Here is a 20,523-nt window from a genome sequence, read left to right as displayed (position 1 = left end):
CGCCCAATCTTGGTGGGACCACCAGGATGTTAGGAGTATTTTCCTAATGCGAGCTCTCCGCAGATGCAAAATTCCCAATCAAGCCAAATCAAAGTAAGCCAAATTAAGAGATATCCAGGCTTAATGGGAGTTCTGTGCTCTCGGGTGGCCCCAAGGGGGAACTGGGAAGTCATGCAAATGTGACCAACAGGAGGGAGAAAAGGAGACCACCCATTTGTGCATGTTTTGTGTGAAAGTTAGAGACAGCACATGTGTACCACATGTATGTGTGCTAGGTGCCTATGGAGGTCAGAAGAAGGCATCAGATCCTCGTGATTTTTCATTCTTAAATAGTGCCCTTCATTTTAGTTTTGAGTGTTTTAGAGCAGAGACTGGTACTGATAGTAACAGAAGGAACAGCCAAAGCAAGGGTTTGAAGATATATATCCTTCATTCATTCATTTGCTTTGAGTCTAGTAGGCATCCACAAATACGGTAAATGATGGATAGCAGCTTTAAAAAGTCTCTTTCAGAAGCTGGGTGGTAGTTGTGCACTTAATCCCAGCACTCGGGAGGCAGAGGCAGGCGGATCTCTGTGAGTTCGAGACTAGCCTGGTCTACAGAGCGACTTCCAGGACAGGATCCAAAGCTACAGAGAAACCCTGTCTCAGAAAACCAAAAAATAAAGGTTAAAAAAAAAAAAACAAAAAAAAAAAATCTTATTCATAAAGGCTTTGCTCTGTAGTTTAGTCTATCTTTGAATTTGCTATGAAGCCTAGGCAGGCCTCAAATTTACCATCCTCCTGCCTTAGCCTTTCAAATGTTGGGAGGCACTTGCCACCATGCCCGGCTTTAAAAATCCTTATTTCAGGACTGGAGAGATGGCTGCTTTTCCAGAGGTCCTGAGTTCAATTCCCATCAGCCACATGGTGCCTCACATCCATCTCATAATGAGATCTGGTTCCCTCTTCTGGCCTGCGGGCATACATGTAGTCAGAACACTGTATTCATAATAGATAAATAAATCAATAAAAAAAATCCTCATTTAAAATAAATGAAATAAAATAAAAAATTAAGGGCTGGAACTTGGTGGCTCACACCTTTAATCTCAGAATTTCGGAGGCAGAGGCAGGTGATATCTGAGCTCAAGTCCATCCAGATCTACAGAAAGAATTCCAGGACAGCTGGTCTATTACTGGAGAAACCTGTCTCAAAGCCCCTCGCCCTCCCCAAAAATGTGTCAGTTGGACCCAACGTAGATTTAATGTTTAGAATAGAATATGAGCCTTTTAAATTGTCCTTCTGATGATTTTTTAAAGCTTGAAACATCTCTGAAAGTCTTATTGTATTCACTTGTAGCTAGACACCAGAAAAAAAAACCTCTACAAAATAAGTGATTCTAAAGAATGTTACTACTGTATGAATTGATTTTTGGAACAGATTTTCTCTGTGTAGCCCTGACTGTTCTGGAACTTGCTCTGTAGACTCACAGAAATCCACCTGTCTCTGCCTCCTGAGTGCTGGTGAACCACTAGCACCAGGCAGTGAAGTGATCCCCTCCCCCGCCCCAAATGAGTTCTTTTTCTCTCCTTGCCAGAACAGTAAAAATAGATCTGGTTTCCTGGGTTATCATAGCTTGTAACAAGAAGCTTTTTGATAAAGTTGGCCAGTTGAATTAGTAGGGTGAGATCATTCTTTTCTAAGTCGTGTGCAATGTTCTGTTGAGACAAAGCTATGTCTGATGATAGACCAAGACACACAATAGACCTGGTTTTGTGATTATGTTTAGGGCAACAGTGTGAGTTGTCTGTGTTATAGGATACTACTGATACATAGAGGAAGGTGAAAGGTGCTTGCTTTAGCATCTAGCTCTGTCTGGCCACGTGTGGAAAGATTAAAATGATAAAGGGGCTCAGGATACACTTGACATTGGAACCTGGGCACAGGCCCAAGCCATCATCTCTTAAGTAAGTTCTGAATGGCTTTACTACATTTAGATTTGTGCCCTGCCAATTAAATATTATAGAGAACAATTTGAAGCTGTTGAGAATACTGAATGCCTGATCTGTCCTTTGAGATGCCCATGTCTTCAACTTTGGGTGTACCTTACTTTCTCACTGAGAATCTTCTACTAGTACTCAGAAACAGTATCAGAGTCTCTTAGTAAAGTTCAGCTCTGCTTTAAAAAAAAAGAAAAATTGATACCAAAGAATTGTATAATTTAAAATGGAAAATTAAATGTTATTTATATCTTTTGTTTTGTTTAGGTTTTCAAGACAGGATTTCCCTGTATAGCTTTGACTGTCCTTGAACTTACTCTGTAGACCCAGCTGGCCTCAAACTCAGATCCTCCTGCCTCTGCCTCCTGAGTGCTGGGATTAAAGACGTGTGTACCACTGCCTGCCTGGCTTTTTTTTAATTATTATTTAAATTTTTTATTGATTCTTTGTGAATTTGATATTGCACTGGCTGTTATTTTTATCTTAAAATTAAATTTTATTGTTAAAAGTAACTTTTCTTCTTGTACAGAATTAAAGTTGATGTGAATTTTAGTGAAGGTTTATATATTACTAGAGTGACATATTGTTAATTATGAGGCAAAAATCCACATGCTGTAGGCAGTACAATTTGGGAAAGGATAGCTTGTTTGGTGTCATTTCTAGTAAGTGTTTAAGTAAGTGTTTAATTGGACTTATGTCTTTGAAGCATTCTTAGCATAGAAACTTATGAGAATTCTAATACTGCTACCTTACTCTACTCTTTTATAGTGTTGTGTTCATATGTATGTGCATGTGAGTCAGGGTGTGTGCGCATAGGTTGGACAATTTGTGGGAATCATTTCTGTCCCTCTTCTATTTTTTTCTTTCTTTAAGACAAAGTTTTTTTTGTGCTGGAGAGATGACTCAGGGGTTAGGAGCACTGGCTGCTCTTCCAGAGGTCCTGTGTTAATTCCCAGCAATCATATGGTGGCTCACAACAATCTGTAATTTGGTCAGGTTCCCTCTTCTGGCATGCAGACAGGATACTTTATACATAATAAATAAATAAATTTAAAAAACAAAAAATAACGTACCAGCTATCTTTCCTGGTCTTTGTGGTGTGCTGTGTAGACTAGACTGCCTTGAATTTACTATGTAGCCAAGGAGGACTTGGAATTCCTTGCGCTACCCAGACACGTCCCCTTTTTTCATTTGTTAGAAGAATGTTGATTCAAATGTATTTACTAAAGTTTTTTTTTTTTTTTTAGATTTATTTATTTATTATGTAGACAGTATTCAGCCTCCATGTATGCCCGCACACCAGAAGAGGGCACCAGATCTCATTACAGGTGGTTGTGAGCCACCATGTGGTTACTGGGAATTGAACTCAGGACCTCTGGAAGAGCAGTCAGTGCTCTTAACCTCTGAGCCATCTCTCCAGCTCCCTTTACTAAAGTTTTGTAATTTGGTTAGAAATGTTGCCTTTATAAAGTTTGCTTTGTTTCTGTGAATATGAATAAGAGCTTGTTAGAGGTGACCATTGTTGTCTCTTTGTAAGGTAACAGGGTAAGTTGATTTCTGAGGGTGCTACACTGATAGAAATCATGAATGGAGTGCTACTTAATATCCTTTAAATTGGAAATAAATACTACCGGTTGTTACTAAAATGTCAGAAGACTTTATAATAGATTATTCCCCTTTCTGGATTTGCTTCTGAATATTGCTCTAGGCAAATAGGGGTTATATTATAGAGAAATAAATATTTTTGTATTGAGTAAATTTTTATAAATAAGGCCCAGTTTTTTTTTTTAATGCTTATACAGTGTTAAGTACTGAAATGGCACTAGCCATTCAAGTATCTTGTTATAATCATTGGACAAACTTTCTCACCACCTCAAAGCACACATTGTAGTTTCATGAATAAAGGCAATTTGCAATTTGTAACTATACCAACCTAAAGATTTTGTTTTTGTTTCAGCATATTCTTAGATAATAATCTGCTGGTTAGTTTTTTTTGCCAATTTGTTGCAGATTAGAATCACCTTGGAAAAGGGAACCTCAGTTGAGAAATTGCTTCCATCGGATTAGCCTGTGGGCATGTCTGCCAGGCATTTTCTTGACATATCCATGTTACCCCTCAATAGTTGGTCTTGATTTGTAAGGGAAGCAAGCCTGGGGAATAAGCTAGTAAGCAGCATTTCTCTGTGATCTCTGCCTCAAAGTTCCTGTCTTGAGCTCCTTCTGTGGCTTCCTTCTGTGATGGATTGTAACTGTAAGCTAAAGCAAACCCCGGAAATAAGTTACCTGACACAGATTTCTATAGCTTTCCCTTCCCTTTCCCTTTTCTGCTCCCTCCCTCCCCTCCCCTCCCCTCCCCTCCCCTCCCCTCCCCTCCCTCCCCTCCCCTCCCCTCCCTCCCCTCCCCTCTCCTTCCTCTTTTTTTTTATTTGTTTGATGGGTTTCTCTGTAGGTTTGGAGCCTTTCCTGGAGTTTGCTCTGTAGACCAAACTGATCTCAGACTCAAGGAGATCCACCTCTCTCTCTCTGGCTCTCCTTTCTTTGTTCTCCTCTACCTCCTCCCAAATTCTGTTGTATAGAGATTGACAAATGTAGAGAGACTTTTGTATTTGAGTAGATTGTAGTATGAGTTTGATATCATCATCTTGTAGGAATGCCCACTTACCACCACTAACAAGTAATTTCAGCTTCTGAGAGCCTAACAAGGAAACCCTAATCTTTTTTTGAGACAGGGTTTCTGTGTAATGTCTCTGGCTGTTCTGGAACTCACTTTGAAGATCAGACTGGCCTCGAACTCACAGATATCCATCTGCCTCCGAGTGCTGGGATTAAAGGCCTGTGTCACCACCGCTGGGAGGAAAAGCTAATTTTAAAGATCCTTTATTAAAAGAAAATCTAATCAGCATGCATTGGCTATCTCAGATTTTCACAACATTTTTGTAGAAATTTCATGAATAGTTTCTTTGTATTTATTTAAAAGTTTTATTTATGCATTTGAATGCTCTATTTGCATGTATATTTGCATGACAGATAGTTATGAACCATCCTGTGATTGCTGGGAATTGAACTCAGGTCCTCTGGAATACCAGCCAGTGTTTTTAACTTCCAAACTATCTCTCTAGCCCCTCTTTGTATTGTTTTTAAATTTTTATTTATTTAAACTTGTTTGTGTGTGTGTGTGTGTGTGTGAGAGAGAGAGAGAGAGAGAGAGAGAGAGAGAGAGAGAGAGAGAGAGAGAATGTGTGTGTGTTAGCCAATGTGCACATGTGGAAGTCACAGGACAACTTTCCAGAGTTCTTTCTCCATTGGGTTGAGGCAGGGTCTCCATGCTGGGTACTCTAAGTTCTTCTCTTTTTAGCATTCTGTCTCATCTCATTGTAGGAGTGCCAAGATGTAACTCAGCACACACAACTTTGTTTCTTTTTTTAAATTTAAATTTCTGTGGTGTGTGTATTTTTCTTTATTTTTGAGACATTGACTCTAGGGATTAAATTTAGGTTGTCAGGTTGGTGTGGCAAGCATTTTTAACCACAAACTAGCTTATTGGCCATTTTTAAAAAAATAATAATAGAAGGGGTTTTGTTTTGTTTTGCTATGTAGCCCTGGATGGCTTAAACATTTGGCAGCCCTTTTGAGAGTATGAGTGCTGGAATTATAGGCATGTGCCATCATGCCTGAATAAGTGATACCATGACCACTTCATGGTATGGTTAAAGGGACGGTTTTTCTTGTAGGTATGAAAGAAAGAACAGCCAGTGACATCTGGTAGAGTCCAGTCCAGAGAAACAGAAGTAGACTGAATGCGGTAAGCAAGGAAGAGAGAACAGAGAAAACAGTGATGGGAGTGGGGAGAGGAGAAAGGAATAAGAATAGCAGAGTTATAAGGAGAATGACCTGGAGACCAGGAGACCTGTGTGCTAGAGGGAGGTGGAAGGGCAAGGAAACACTTGATGTGTGTGTGACAGGTACTTGTGATCCTGAGGGAACCTGAAGACCAGGATGAGCTTTGGTATACTAATAGACACCACAGGTCTATAGGTCCCTTCAACCAGAGGAAATGAATATGACTCCTTTTGGTAGATTGGAGCCAGTTTCACAAGTTCTGAGGAATGCTGACTTTTATCTGTAGTCCAGTTTGATTTCTTTTATGGATATTCGGACCATCTTTTAGAGTTTGGGGAACTGGAGTTTCCTTTGGACCTGAGAGTATTCAGCTAAGGAGATTTGATTCACTTATCAGCTAGTTCTGGAGAGTTGAACCTAGGGCCTTGAAGATGATGTGCTCTGTGAGTTATGTTCTCAGCCCAAGTAGTGTAAAGTTCCCTTGATCACTCTTCTTATTTTCAAAGTGACTTTCTTAGAGATAATAAAATATCCATCTTCCTTTGGTAGTAACTGTGACCTTTTGAGATGTTTAACAGTTGTGTAGATTATGAAGGAATTATTTCCTCTGTTTCTTCTCATCTCCTTCTTTCCTTGGAAAGGTCTTGTTTATATCCTCTTGTCTCAGCCTCCTGAGTGTGTTATTTTAGGTGTGTGTACCAGTATGGCCAGCTTTAAAATTTAGTTCCTGTTTATACTATAGTCAGAGTATTTGGCCTGCCCTTTCAGTTCCTCCTGTCTTATACCTCAGAGTCCTCCACTGGAGCCTTTGTATTTAATAAGTTGCCAGCAAAGAGCACCAGAAAGGAGACCTTTGTAAAATGTGGTTGACTCTAGTGACTAAAGACAGCTTCTTGGGAGGCAGGGAAAAGGAGGTAGCAAGTTTAAAGTCAGTCTGAACAATTTATGGAGATCCTGTTTGAGAATGAAATATAAGAACTCCAAGCCGGCTGGGTGGCAGGCAAATCTACAGAGTGAGTTGAAGGACAGCTAGGAATGTTACATAGAGAAACCCTGTCTCAAAACCAAAACCAAACAGACCTCCAGGCCAGGTGCTGGGAGCACATTCCTTTAACCCTAGGACTTAGGAGGCAGAGTCAGTCAGACTCTAAATTCAAGGCCAGCCTACACAGAGAGAATCCAGGATACCTAGGGCTACACAGAGAAACCTTGTCTTGAAAAACCCCCCAAAAGAGAATTCTTACCTGATTTCAACTTCTGCTTCAAGGAAGTAGGAAATAAACTGTATTGAATACTAGACGAAGAAAGAGGATTGTGTCTTTTATATCTGTAGGTACACTTTTAAAAACGTTATAGTGTGTGTGTGAGTGTGTGTATCTGTCTGTCTGTCCTATTTTGTGTGAACATTCATGTAAAGCTTGAAATTGGTAGTAGGGGAGTATCTTGCTTGATTGCCCTCCATTTTATTTATTTAGATGGGGTCTCTCCGTGAACCCAGAGCTTCTGTCAGTTCTGACTAGTCTACCTGGCTTGCTCCAGCAGTCCCTTTTCTGCCTCTGAGTACTCAAGGTTCTTTGTTGTTTCTCTCTGTAACAGCCCTGACTGTCCTGGAACTCACTTTGTAGACCAGGCTGGCCTCAAGCTTGTCTAGTTTTAACATGGGTTCTGAGAGTCCTAACTCTGGTCCTCAGGTTTGTCCAGCAGGTGCTTTCCACTAAGGCATTTATTTCCCCAGTCCTGTATGTAAATTTCATTCTGTATTTGTCATCAAAATGTTCTATTGTATATTGCTTTTTGTCTCCTACCTTCAAAAATTTTCTTAGTCAGGGTCTCCTTAGGGACACAGAGTGGTCTCAAACTTGTAATGATTCCTCTGCATCAGCTTTCTGAGTTCTGAGATTACAGACACATGCTGCCACACCCAGTATCACCCCATCTTTTCCTTTAAAAATTTTTTTTTGTTTGTTTTTCGAGACAGGATTTTGAGCTGTGTAATTATGGCTCCCCTGGTGCTTGTTATTTTCCCACATTGTCCTTGAATTTGTGACAATCCTACTGTCTCAGCCTTCGGAACACTGAGATGAGCCTGACTACATTTTGTGGGCCCTCAGCCTTTCAGAATTGACCAATATTTCTTGCCAGTGAGTTAATTTATAGATCAAAGCAGTTGTGGTTCCTGCTGTGTTTAGGAGACAGCCCTCAGGTGATTAGTAGCATTTCTCTTTTATGTATGTATGTATGTATGTATGTATTAATATTATTATTATCTTTTTTTTTTTTAAAAATCTTTGGTCTTTTGAGACAGGGTTTCTCTGTAGCTTTGGAGCCTGTCCTGGAACTTGCTCTGTTGACCAGGCTGGCCTCAAACTCCGCATGCCTCTCTGTCTCCCCATTGCTGGGACTAGAGGCGTGTGCCACCACCGCCCAGCGTTTTTAGGTTTTTTAAAACAGGATTTTGGGTAATATAGGCTAACCTTGAACTGATTCTCCTGCCTTCATTTCTAGAGTGCTAAAATTAAAGTATATGTCACTTTGCTAGGCTTTGTCATATTTTCATTTGTGGCTTTCTTTAAGCCTTAATATTCTTTTTTATTTCCTTATGCATTGCTTGTAGTTGAATGAGTAAAAATTCATCTATTGCATAAAATATCCTAGTGCATATTTAAGAATTACAGTGGAATATTGAGCAACATTGGAACCATAGAGTGATTGTCCATGCCTATTCAGTCTGTCTGCCCACTTGCAAAAGGGAGGACAGACCTTATACTGTCTTTTAAAGGTCAGCATTCAAACTTCCAGACCAAAAGAGAAGCATTCCAGTGATGAGGCAAAGTTCTTTGCCTTCTGCCCACTTGAGATTAAAGTTGGAGAGTCAGCAAAAGTCTTATTTGATTTTAGCTGCTGCTTTTGAATCAGCACCATCCTTCTCCTTCCCTGTTCTCATTTGTACACCAGCACAAGACGTTTTCTTCTTCATGAACCCACCCCTGTGTTGGTAAATTGATAGATTTTCTAAGCTCCAGTATTAATTGTAGTCTTTATCTTTAAAAACTTATTTAGCTAAGCTACTATGGTTCAGAGTTTTTGTGTGTAGTTTCCCTTCCCAATAAACTAGGGTCTCCACCACTTGTTTTCTTTTTTTTTCTCTCTCTTTTTTAATATTTATCTATTATGTATACAATATTCTGTCTGTGTGTATGCCTGCAGGCAAGAAGAGGGCAACAGACCTCATTACAGATGGTTGTGAGCCACCATGTGGTTGCTGGGAATTCAGGGCCTTTGGAAGAGCAGGCAATGCTCTTAACCACTGAGCCATCTCTCCAGCCCCTCTTTCTCTCTTTTTTTCTTTTCTTTCTTTCTTTTTTGGTTTTTAAAGACAGGGTTTCTCTGTAACTTTGGAGCTTATCCTAGAACTCTATAGATCAGGCTGGCCTTGAACTCATAGAAATCCGCCTGCCTCTGCCTCCCAAGTGCTGGGATTAAAGGTGTGAGCCACCACCTGCCAGCTTGCACTCTCTCTCTCTCTTTTTGAGGTGCTACCCTGTTATATAGCTCAGCCTGATCTGGAGCTCATGTCTTCCTGCTTCAGCTTCCAGTATGCTGGAATTACCAGCACTATGCTCAGCTTCTCCCCTACTGTAATTGCTTTCTTTCATATATGGTCTGCCTTAGATGCCTAGTGTCTTGTTGCTTTTTAACTCATTGAAAGGTTCATTTTGAATAGTGCCACTTCTAGATCATTATCCAATTAATTTCTTTTATTTGTAAGTTGATGGTTTTATTTCTTGGATGCTATGTTTTTGATCTTTCTTCTGTCTTTGTATTGTCTGTCTTGTCCATATTCCCATGATCATGAAGATAGTTTTCCATCTCATCCCATAGAAACTACTTTTTGCTTTTAGGCCTGCCATTCACTAGGAATTTACTTTGTTTTAAATGTAGCTGGAACTTAAAATTCCCAACTAATATACTGGCATTTCCCAACTAATACACTGCTTCCCGAATGCTGGGATTAAAGGCATGTGCCACTACTGCCAGCTAAAAAGATTTATTTTATAAATGTTTTATCTTAAGATTTATTTTATGAGTGTGTATGTATGCCACTTGCTTGCCGAGCTCTCAAGTGTCTGAAAGAGGATGTTTATTTCTCTGGAACTGGAATCAAAGAGTTGTGAGCTGCCATGTGGATGGAAATTAAACCCAGATCCTTTACAAGAACAAGTGTTCTTACTATTTCTTCAGTCCCCATGTTAGAACTTTTGGATGGGATAGGAATAGGTAAATGGCCATGCACACCTTTAATCCCAGCACTCTAAGAGGAAGATAGATATATTTGAATCTCTGTGAGTTCAGGTTAACCTGGTGTACAAAGTGAGTTCCAGAACAGACAAAACTGTAACACAGAGAAACCCTGTCTCAAAAAACAAAACAAAACAAAAAAACCCTGAATGTTGTTTTTTAACTTTTTTAGTTAGAAGGGAAAATAAAGCATAATAAATAGAACAGTTGCTCTTTCAATATGCTTCCTTCTTTTCAAAGTTTTGAGGGGTTAGGTATTGTCCTGGATCTTAAGTTTGATTCTATTATTACTGAGATAAAATTGAATGTTGCCACCAAAGGATGACTACATAGAAATGCAACTGCTGTGTCATTGTCATCTCTTGTTTCAGCCACACAGCCAGACTGCTGCAGACTTGCTCTGTGTCTCACATGGTTAACAGTGGGAGGTATCTAGTACAGATACCTGGAGAAGAATTTAAATTTACTTGGACCAGAAATGTGACAGACTGGTACTTGTTTATAGATCCAAATTACATTCAGTGGCGACTGAACCCAGTTTGCCTGCGTAGTTCTTGTAAGTAAGCAAATTGGGTTTTGAACTTAGTGATTGAAGGGTATTTCATATGTCTTAATGTGTTGTGTGCTTGTGTTTGCAGTGCTTTTATATTAAAGGGAAGGGCTGTCTAAAATGGTGGAAAAATGAGCTTCTTATTTTGGAAACTAGCTAGATAGAACTTCTTTTATCCTGTACCATTTATCTGGGTGACAGGCAGCCTCAGCTATTTAGTTATTGTGGACTCTGTTGATAATCCTCTGATGAGTAGGACAAATGGCTGTGAACAGAACTCTGCCAAGTCTGGAAATTTCATCAGTTCATAGTAGTACAACTGTTATCCTCACATTACGTAGCAAGGTACCTGGGGATGGAAAGTTAATCTTCTTCGGAGGGATATTTCTTAAGACAGCCAGAATCTTGCTAAGTTGTCTATTGCCATGTGTAAGTCTCTCAAGAAATTCAGATGCCTAAGGAATCAATGTAGTTGTAATCAAAAGTGGTAGCTGATCTCTCTAGAGAGTCTTGCTTAATGATTTGGTTGGACTTAGAATGAAATACCATATTTATGGAAGTCAAGTTTTTTGGTTAAATAAATAAAAAATGCAGTCAACAGAAATAAGATTCAACTAGACATATAATAAACCTCTGGAAGAAATATGTTGAAAATAAATCTGGGAAATTATATCTGAAGGCTTGCTAGACAAACTGAAAAAAATATCTGAATTTTGAGTATAAAATCATGACGATGTGATGTAGACTATATTCAGATTACAAATGTTCTCTGGTACTGTCTGGAATGCTGGGTTCTTTCCAAGCCTGATGAACAAGGAACCGTTTTGGTAACAGCATTCTCTGTAATGTCCTAGGATAGCAACTTAGTGTCAGCTTCAGAATCGTGTGTCATTTAAACCAGCTATGAAAGGTGTGTGTGGACGGGTGGAAGCGAATACCGACTCCCAGTTATCTTCACTCCTTGTAGCATCAGGATCCCCTTGAAATGAGGCTTGGTACTATCATAACAATTTAACTGAGCCTTAAGAGCAGATTTTAAAAATACAACTTTTAGCTGTAATAACACACACAGAGTAGTGTGTGCTCATGGTCCTGGGTACTCAGGAACTGAGTTCAAGTGATCTTGACCACCTTCGGTACCATAGTGAGACTCAAAAGTTTTTTTTTATTGAATTGGTTATTTGAAACTTAAAATATCCATTTTTCTTTGGGAAACGATTTAAATGATAATTTCGCTAAGCTAGTTCTAGGCAATAAAAAACTTCTAAAAGTGACAACAATTTGAAAGTTATCAAACTTATCTTTGGCAGCCAGCATGTTGAAACAATCTCTATGCAGCTAAATTATTTAATTTTCTTCCTTTTCATATTAAAACTCAAAATACTTTTTGGTTTTTCAAGACAGGGTTTCTCAATATTTGTGGGACCAGTCCTGGAACTCACAGAAATCCGCCTCTGCCTCTTGAGTGCTGGGATTAAAGGCGTGCACCATCACTGCCCGGTAACCGAAAATACTTTGAGTGAAGCCTGTTTTGGGGATTAGAAAGAAAGTGATTTGATAAGGTCTTAATTTACACTACAGGCGAAACAGTGGTTTGTCCAGCACTGTCTCCTGGGTGATCACAGGCACGCGCCACCACCCCCTGCTGTTAGGCTCTGTTTTAAATTAGCCTATTGCTTTGGGTTTAAACAGTCCTGGTTCAATTTTCTGTATACCTGGTACTTCATAAGTGCATGCTATTGTGTCTAGCTAATTGTTATAATTATGTTAATATAGACATTAATATTAATTATTATTTTGGTTTTTTGAGACAGGCTTTGAGTCTTACTGTGCAGTCTAGAATGACTCAGACTCTCAATCCTCCTACTGAAGCCTCCCAAATGCTTGTATTACAAGCAGGTACTACCATGTATATGTGTAGATTCTATACTTTTAAAGAAAATTTAGTGCCTTTAAAGGAATTTTACTAGAAACTTGTCTAGTGTTCAGTGGGAAATGAAGGTACTATAGTTTTTCTCTTTTCCTCCACAGCAACAAATACAGTAACAAGGGAGGACAGAGGCAACTGCTGGCCATTTGTAAACTAGAGTGGCGGTTTCTGGTTTTAGAGGATTTCCTACACTTGTAATCCCCGCACTTGGAAAGCAGAGGCCAGTGGATCTATCTCTGTTAGTTCAAGCCCAGCATGGTCTGCATGTCAAGTTTCAGTCATATAGAGCTAGCTATACAGTGAAAATCCGGCAAAACAAATGTTACCCAGACTACTATAGAGATCTTGACCTTAAAAATATTTCTAAGCCGGTAATCTCAGACTTTGTGAATTGTCTAAAGTAAACTACCTCAGAAGGTATCTATGATCTCATCCTGTGTTGTTATTTACTATTTAGGAGCACACAGCTATTAATAGTAACAGTGAGAAGCAGTAAAAGGACCAAGTTTCTCTTGCGAGCTTCATCATCATGTTACATAGTTTCCTGGTGCCTTAGTTTACCTTTTTTTTAAGACATTGGTAACCAGATAACTTTATCCCAGACATGTGGTCAGAAGGAAAGATCAGATGTCCAAATTGCTGTACTTGACAACAAGTGTTCTTTTTTTTTTTCCTTTGGTTTTTTGAGACAGAGTTTCTCTCTGTAACAGTCCTGACTGTCCTGGAACTCACTCTGTAGACCAGGCTGGCCTTGAACTTACTCCATCTGCCTCTGCCACCCACGTGCTGGAATTAAAGGTGTGCACTACCATCTCCTGGCAAGAACATTTGTTCTTTTGGTGGCTGCTTAAATATGTTTATTGGGGCTTTTTTCCTGGCAATTCTCTATGTTTGATAATAGGTCTCTTGTTGATGTGTTAGCTAGAGTTTTGGGTGAAGTTTTTTAGGCTTCAATCAGATTGATTCAAGAAGTGTAAGATACTCTGAGTTTGCTTTTAGTTCATTCTTTCCCCCTCAAAACTTTTGCCTTACAGTAAGCCATTGAACTGGGAATACTTTTTGTAAAGCTGTGTGTGTGTGTGTGTGTGTTGAGAGAGAGAGAGAGAGAGAGAGAGAGAAAAGTATGGTGGTATACACCTTTAATCCTGGGGCTCGCGCTCTTGAGCTCTTGAGTTTGAGACTCCTTAATAGTTATCCAATACAAAGTGGACAGCCCTGAAATCACATACACACAAGCAACACTAAATAAATTCAGCAGCTAAATTTGTGTGTGTGTGTGTGTGTGTGTGTGTGTGTGTGTAGATATTTACATACATATATACATCTGAGAGGAAGCCTTAGAAACATAGAAGGGGTTGAAGGGAGGAGACATAGACATAGGAGGAGTTAGAAACAAGGAAGAAAGGAAGGAATACATTTTAATTTTTGTTACATTATGGTGGGTTTTTTTGTTGTTGTTTTTCTCTTTGAGATAACATCTCTACATAGTCCTGGCTGACATAAAATTTACTATGTAGCCCAAGCTAGCCTCTAACACACCAGAGATCTGCCTGTCTCTTTGCTGGTATTAGAGGTGTTTTCCACCACACCAAGGGAAACTCAGGTCTCCAAAGGTGACTTACTCAAGGCCACAGCATCAAATTAAAACACTGTCTGCCAAACTCAGTTTTAGATTCTGTGTTTTACTCACAAATGTATTTTAAACTAATTTTATTATCTATATAGATAGATGAATAAATGGTCATTTTAAGTGGCGTCTTCTCATTCACCATGTGTACTTCCTTTTTTATTTTATTTTGCTTTTTGGTATTTGTTTTTGATTTGGGTGTTTCAAGTGTCTCAAAATCCTCCTCTTATCTCAGCTTCCTGAGATAAACTGGGATTCCCAGCGTATATCAAGAAACATGGCTAATAAGATTTTTATGATAAGGTTTTTATCTTCTTGAGGTCTTGATTTTTTAAAATTTTATATATTTATAAAAATTTCCACTTCCTCCCCCTCCTCCCAATCCCCTCCCACTCCCCCCACTTCCTCTCCTCCTCCCTCTCCAGTCCTAAGAGCGGTTGGGGTTTCTTGCCCTGTGGGAAGTTCAAGTTTCTCCCCCCTCCCTCCAGGTCTAGGAAGGTGAGCATCCAAACAGACTAGGATCCCAAAAAGCCAGTACATGCAGACAAAACAAGTCCCAGTGCCATTATCGATGGCTTCTCAGTCAGCCCCCTTGTCAGCCACATTCAGAGAATCCGGTTTGATCACATGTTCGTTCAGTCTCAGTCCAGCTGGCCTTGGTGAGCTCTCATTAGATCAGTCCCTTTTTATCAGTGGGTGAATGCACCCCTCTCGGTCCTGACTTCCTTGTTCATGTTCTCCCTCCTTCTGCTCCTCATTTGGACCTTGGGGGCTCAGTCCAGTGCTCTTGAGGTCTTGATTTGAAAACAGCCTTATGTTGTATTGTATTCCATATATCTCCTTCTCCCCACCCCCATTTCACTACATGGCCTTAGCTGTCCTGGAACTCAGATGCTGACCAGGATGGGCTTGAACTCAGAAGACTGCCACCTACTTTTGCCTACAAAGTGCTGGGATTAGAGGCATGCCTGGCCCCTGTTGTACCTTTTTGTTCATAAAGCATAACGTTGAGGCCTAACTGATTATATGAGGTAAAATATGTATGATAATATGATACATTTGTAGAACTGTTTGGCAGATCTGCCAATTACTTAAAGAATGTTACATGTACTTTATCTTAGAATAAAGCAGGAAATTGGTTTCTTTCATTTACAGAATAAAGTGTACTTTCAGTAAATTAATTATCTTTACTTCTATCATAATGCTGTAATTTTCTAGAATCATTTTCTACAAGTAGTGATGTGTGCATATTCTTGTTTTTTGAAATAGAACTTCTTTTAAAGATTTATTATGTATGTAATGTTCTGCTTGCATGTATACCTACACACCAGAAGAGGGCACCAGATCTCATCATAGATGGCTGTGAGCTGCTATGTGGTTGTTGGGAATTGAACTCAGGACCTTTGGAAGAGCAACCAGTGCTCTTAGCCTCTCAGCCATCTTTCTAGCCTGACATAGGACTTCTTTACATAGCTCAGGCTGGTGTGGAGCTCAGTCTTCCTAATATCTGCATCCCAGTAGCTTAGCTATTCTTTACATGTCAACATATTTAGAAAGAGATGCACCTCAACACCTGTGCACAATGTGGTGGCTCATGCCTGTAATCCCAGAACTTCAGACCTTTGTGCCTTAGCTGCCGAGTTCCTTGGATTATAGCTATGTGCCCCCGTGCCCTGGGTTTTTATAATTAAAGTACATACTAACTCTCAAGGGCTGACTGATGAGAGTAGTTTTACAGAGGGAAGGATGAAAAGCAAGCCCACATGGTAACACACACACCTCTTATCCCAAGAGTAGAGAGGCAGAGGCAAGAGAGAGGATAACAAATTTGAGGCCAGTCTGGGCCTCTTGAAAAGACCTTGTCTCAAAATGAAACCAACAAAAAGCAAAACTAAGGACTGAGGAAATGGTTCAGTGACCTTAGTTCAGATGCCAGCACCTATGTAAAAAGCCAGAAATGGTTGCTCATGACTGTAATCTCAGCATTTGGGGTTGGAGGACAGGAGGATCTCTGGGCTTCACCAGCTGCCATACTAGACTGTTTCAAACAAATAAGGTAGAGAGCAGTGGAGGAGACACCCAATGTCCCCTGCTCTACACTTACATGCAAAGAGTGTACACAAACACAGACATGGGGGTGGGGGTAGCTAGATAAGCAGCCCTCTTCAATGTTTATATTTGTTAATTTTATATGTATGTTTTACCTGCCTGCGTGTATGTATGTGTACCACAAGTGTGCCTGGCTTGCAGAGGTCAGAAGAGGTGGTTAGATCAGATCTCTTGGAACTGGAGGTATTGATGACTGTAAGCCATCACAGAGTGTTGCAGGATCCCAGTCCTTTATGAGAGCGTCAGGTGCTCTTACAGCTTGTCCATCTCTCCAGTGCCTAACGCAGCTTTTTTGAGGGGAGAAAGGATTTTATTTGTAGATCTATATGAATTCAGTGTTTAAGCCAGGCATCATGATGGATCACACTTGGAATCCCATCCCTGGGGAGACTGGGTCAAGAGGATTGCTTTGAGTTCTAGACCAACTTTATCTGTATGAGTTCCAGCCTGCCTGAGCTATACTGTGACCCCATTTCTCTGGCATGCAATAAAATATTAAATCTTGTTATTTTTCCTAATGTAATTTTTAAAAAATATATGTAGTTAATGTTTTTCACCCAGCTCACATATAGATAAACCTTCTCTAGGATTCTCCATGCTGATAAATGTTACTTTTTATCTAAGAACTTGTCTAAAACTAAGAAGCAGATCTTGGTAGTTTCTGTTTAGTTTAAATTTTTATGACTCAATGAATTTGATGAGGGTTACTTACAGGGGTGTGGAGGAGAACTTTATTTTACAGGAACTTGGGCAATTTACCACCAGCCATTAATTGTGTATAAATCCTGTAGGAGTAGTATGTCCTCATGAGTGTTAACAGGTTCACCTTATTCAGGTCTTCTGCAGGCAGTCAAAACAGCTGAGAGAGAAAGTGCAAGACTGTAACACCAACAGCCGCGTCCTGCCCGAAAGACAGCACTTTCGCAGCACTCTCTTCCCTCCTTCAGCTCCTCCGTTCTTCCCATCCCATCTTCTGTGTTGCTCCTTGAGCTTTGTGAGGGTTGGTTATAGATTCCATGTTTAGGTCTGAGCATTCAGCCATGACTTATTCCTAGTGCTTTGACCAGTATGAGTCTCTGCAGTACTGGCTACCCATTGAAAAAAGAAACTTCTGTGACCAAAAGGTTAGAAGGCAATTTGATAGGTGCATCGTGTCTATTTATCAAAAACAACAGCAATAGCTTTCCCACTACAGCCTATGACCTCATCTGCCTTAGGCCTTTGACCAGTTTTACAGTACCAGGGACGAATTTCCTCCTGTGTAATGGGCCAAAAATCCTGTAACAATTAGCTTCTTTTTCATTGCCTGGCAGGTGGGTAGTGTCAAACAGGGAATCTGTAGTGGGAAAAGACAGTAACAGTGTTCCCCTATCAGCCAGGAAAGCCCCCTTTTTGGGACTATGAAATCTAGCAAGCAGGGAACAAGCTTCCAATGTAAGTTACAGCTTGGTTTCCCACCCCCAACCCTCTGTCCTGCCACCAAAGTGTGTGGCGTCTTCAGTAGTAATGTCTTACCACCCTGTTCTGATGGGCACCAGCTTTTGTGGCAATGGCCTGTATTGTTTTGGGAGCTACAGGGGTCTTCCAGCCCGCATCTCCTTATGGCTTCTGTGAATGGCTTTATCCACCCACATAGGATACCTCCATTCAAGTTATTTCTCAAATCATTTTTTTTTTAAGTTTTTGTTTTTTTCAAACAAGGTTTCTCAGTTTAACAACTCTGTCTGCCCTGGAACTCGCTTTATTCACCTGCCTTTGCCTCCGGACTGCTGGGAGTAAAGTTTTGTGCTATCACCACCCTGCTTGTTTTAAAGTTATAGTTATGTGTGTATGTATGATGTGTGTGAGACTGTGTCTGTACTATGAAGATCAAAGGGCAGCTTTGTGAAAAGTTGGTTCTCTCCATCTTTGCAGAGGAATCTGGGGCTCAAACTCAGGTTGTCAGGCTTTGTGACAAGTGCATTTGTCCATTGACCCATATTGCTGGCTGTCATTATTTTTCTTGCTAGTATAGTAATGCTGACTCAGCTATCTAGGAGTGAATAATATGAGGCAGTACTGAGTCTTAGAAAACAGATGCTTTTGTTTTCCTGACAATACAGTCTTTTTCATAGAAACATTCTAATATTCTTTGTATTCTTTTAAAAACTATTTTGGAACCTGATATGAAGTTAGATCTGATTTAAGGCCTGGAGAGATGGCTCGGTGGTTAAGAGCACCGTCTGCTCTTCCAGAGGACCCAAGTTAGGTTAGGTTCTCAGCACTCACATAACTCCTCCTCTGGACACAGACATGCTCTTGGTGCACATATATGCAAGCAAACAAGCAAAATACTTAAAACACAGGAAGTAAAAGTAAATTTGGGGGAAGGGGTTGGCTTTTCATGTCAGGGTTTCTCTGTGTAACACACCTAGTTGTCTGGAACTAACTGACCTTGAACTCACAGAGTGCTGGGATCAAAGACAAGAGTCACCACTGCCTGACTCTTGCTTTTATTTTCTGTATTAATAAAAAGAAGCTAGTTTGACTATACATTCCTATAATCCCAGTGTACTGGGGACTGAGGCAGAAGATTTATTGTGGGTTAGCCTAGATTGGGCTTCATATAACAAGATCCTGTTAAATAAGTAAAGATAAATAAAAAGAACAAAATAGTCTTGGCTTTTCTGTCCTGGAGAGATTCGAGAACAATGTCACCTGCAGTTACTGAAATTTTATTTTCTAATCATCTAAAAGGCATACTGTACTTAAAGTTTGAGATTTTGGTTCTCTTGAAAACAACTGATGAGAAGTTCTAGAAATGTTTTTCCAGTTTTCATTCACAATATTCATGTGAACTTCTCTTTTCCCCTTGCAGTGGTGCAGAATGGCGGACCTCAGTCTTGTAGATGCATTGACAGAGCCACCTCCGGAGATTGAGGGAGAGATAAAGCGAGACTTCATTGCCACACTGGAGGCGGAGCCCTATGATGACACCGTGGGAGAAACTGTGGAGAAGACTGAGTATATTCCTCTTATGGATGGTGATGAGAAAGCTGGGAACCCAGAGTCCAAAAAGAAACCATGCTCAGACACTAGCCAGGTTGAAGGTAAGTGTTCAAGGTGAAAAGGATGCACGCCTTTAGAATGCAGATTGGAGGTCAGGACTTGTCTGTCACTACTGAGGTTTGGTGTAGGCTAGTCAGTCACTTGAAGGCTTTATTGCAAATCAAGGACACGTTGTCCTTTAGTCAAATCAGTGTTGATGAAACATTTTTGTCTTTTGTTTTGGTGGTAGTGGGGTTTCCTGACAGGGCTTTTTGTATCGCTAGCTGTTCTGGAACTCTGGCCTCAAACTCAGAGAGATCCGTCTGCCTCTGCCTCCTGAGTACTGGGATGAAAGGCCTGAGCCACCACTACTCAGCTGGCTGAGGAATTTTGTGCCTGTATTTAAGAGGGGTATTGATCATTAGTTGTCTAGTAATTTATATGTATATTTGGTTGGTTGTTTGGTGTTTTGAGACAGAATCTCACACTATAGCACATGCTGCCTTGGAAATCACTGTCTAGCTCATTTTGACTTCGAACTCATGGCAGTCTTCAGCTTTGATGTGAGCCAACCGTGTATGTATGGTCTTGTTTATTTATTTATTGTATGGCTTTATTCATGTATGTATTTATTTATTGACTTATTTATTTATTTTCGAGACAGGGTTTCTTTGTGTAGCGTTGGAACCTTCTGCCTCCCTAGTGCTGGAATTAAAGGCATGTGCCACTACTGCCTGGCTTATCTGGTTTCAGAATTGAAATCATGCAGTTTCAAAAATTAATTTGATAGAACTTGGGAGGTAGAGTCATTCTGTGAGGTCAAGGCCAGCCTGGTCAGCTGAGTGTTCCAGGACAGCCAAGGCTTTATAGAGAAACCTTGGAAAACAAAACAAACAAACAAATAGCAAACAAAAACAAACAAAAAAAGAGTTGGCTGCTGTTGAGGTCTGAGTTAGAAAGATTGAAAGTTTGAGGTGATTTTGAGAGCTGTGTACCAAAATGAAATGAAATAAAATACCATATAAGTGGGGAAGCATTTATCTTCTAGAATAGTTACATAAAATTAATATTTTCTTGTTTGATTGAAATTGTTCTATCTGTGCATCGTTTTTAATTTTTAAACTAGGGATTAAATTTCTTTATGAGACAATAGAGAAATGGG

General features: G+C 40.0%; 1 protein-coding gene across 20 annotated transcripts in view; it reads left to right on the top strand.

The window, feature by feature from the left end:
• Window positions 1–20,523, top strand: part of Map4 (microtubule associated protein 4) — a 133,385-nt gene that overhangs the window by 22,277 nt on the left and 90,585 nt on the right. For all 20 annotated transcript variants that reach the window (XM_048423392.3, XM_085688890.2, XM_085688889.2 and 17 more), the window contains exon 2: window positions 19,192–19,423. In XM_048423392.3, the coding sequence (XP_048279349.3) occupies window positions 19,192–19,423 (232 nt within the window). The remainder of the gene's footprint in view (window positions 1–19,191; window positions 19,424–20,523) is intronic.

The sequence above is a fragment of the Myodes glareolus genome, chromosome 4, assembly GCF_982192425.1.
Source record: "Myodes glareolus chromosome 4, mMyoGla1.1, whole genome shotgun sequence".
In the NCBI taxonomy this organism is placed as follows: domain Eukaryota; kingdom Metazoa; phylum Chordata; class Mammalia; order Rodentia; family Cricetidae; genus Myodes; species Myodes glareolus.
This window is presented reverse-complemented; position numbering and strand designations above follow the sequence as displayed.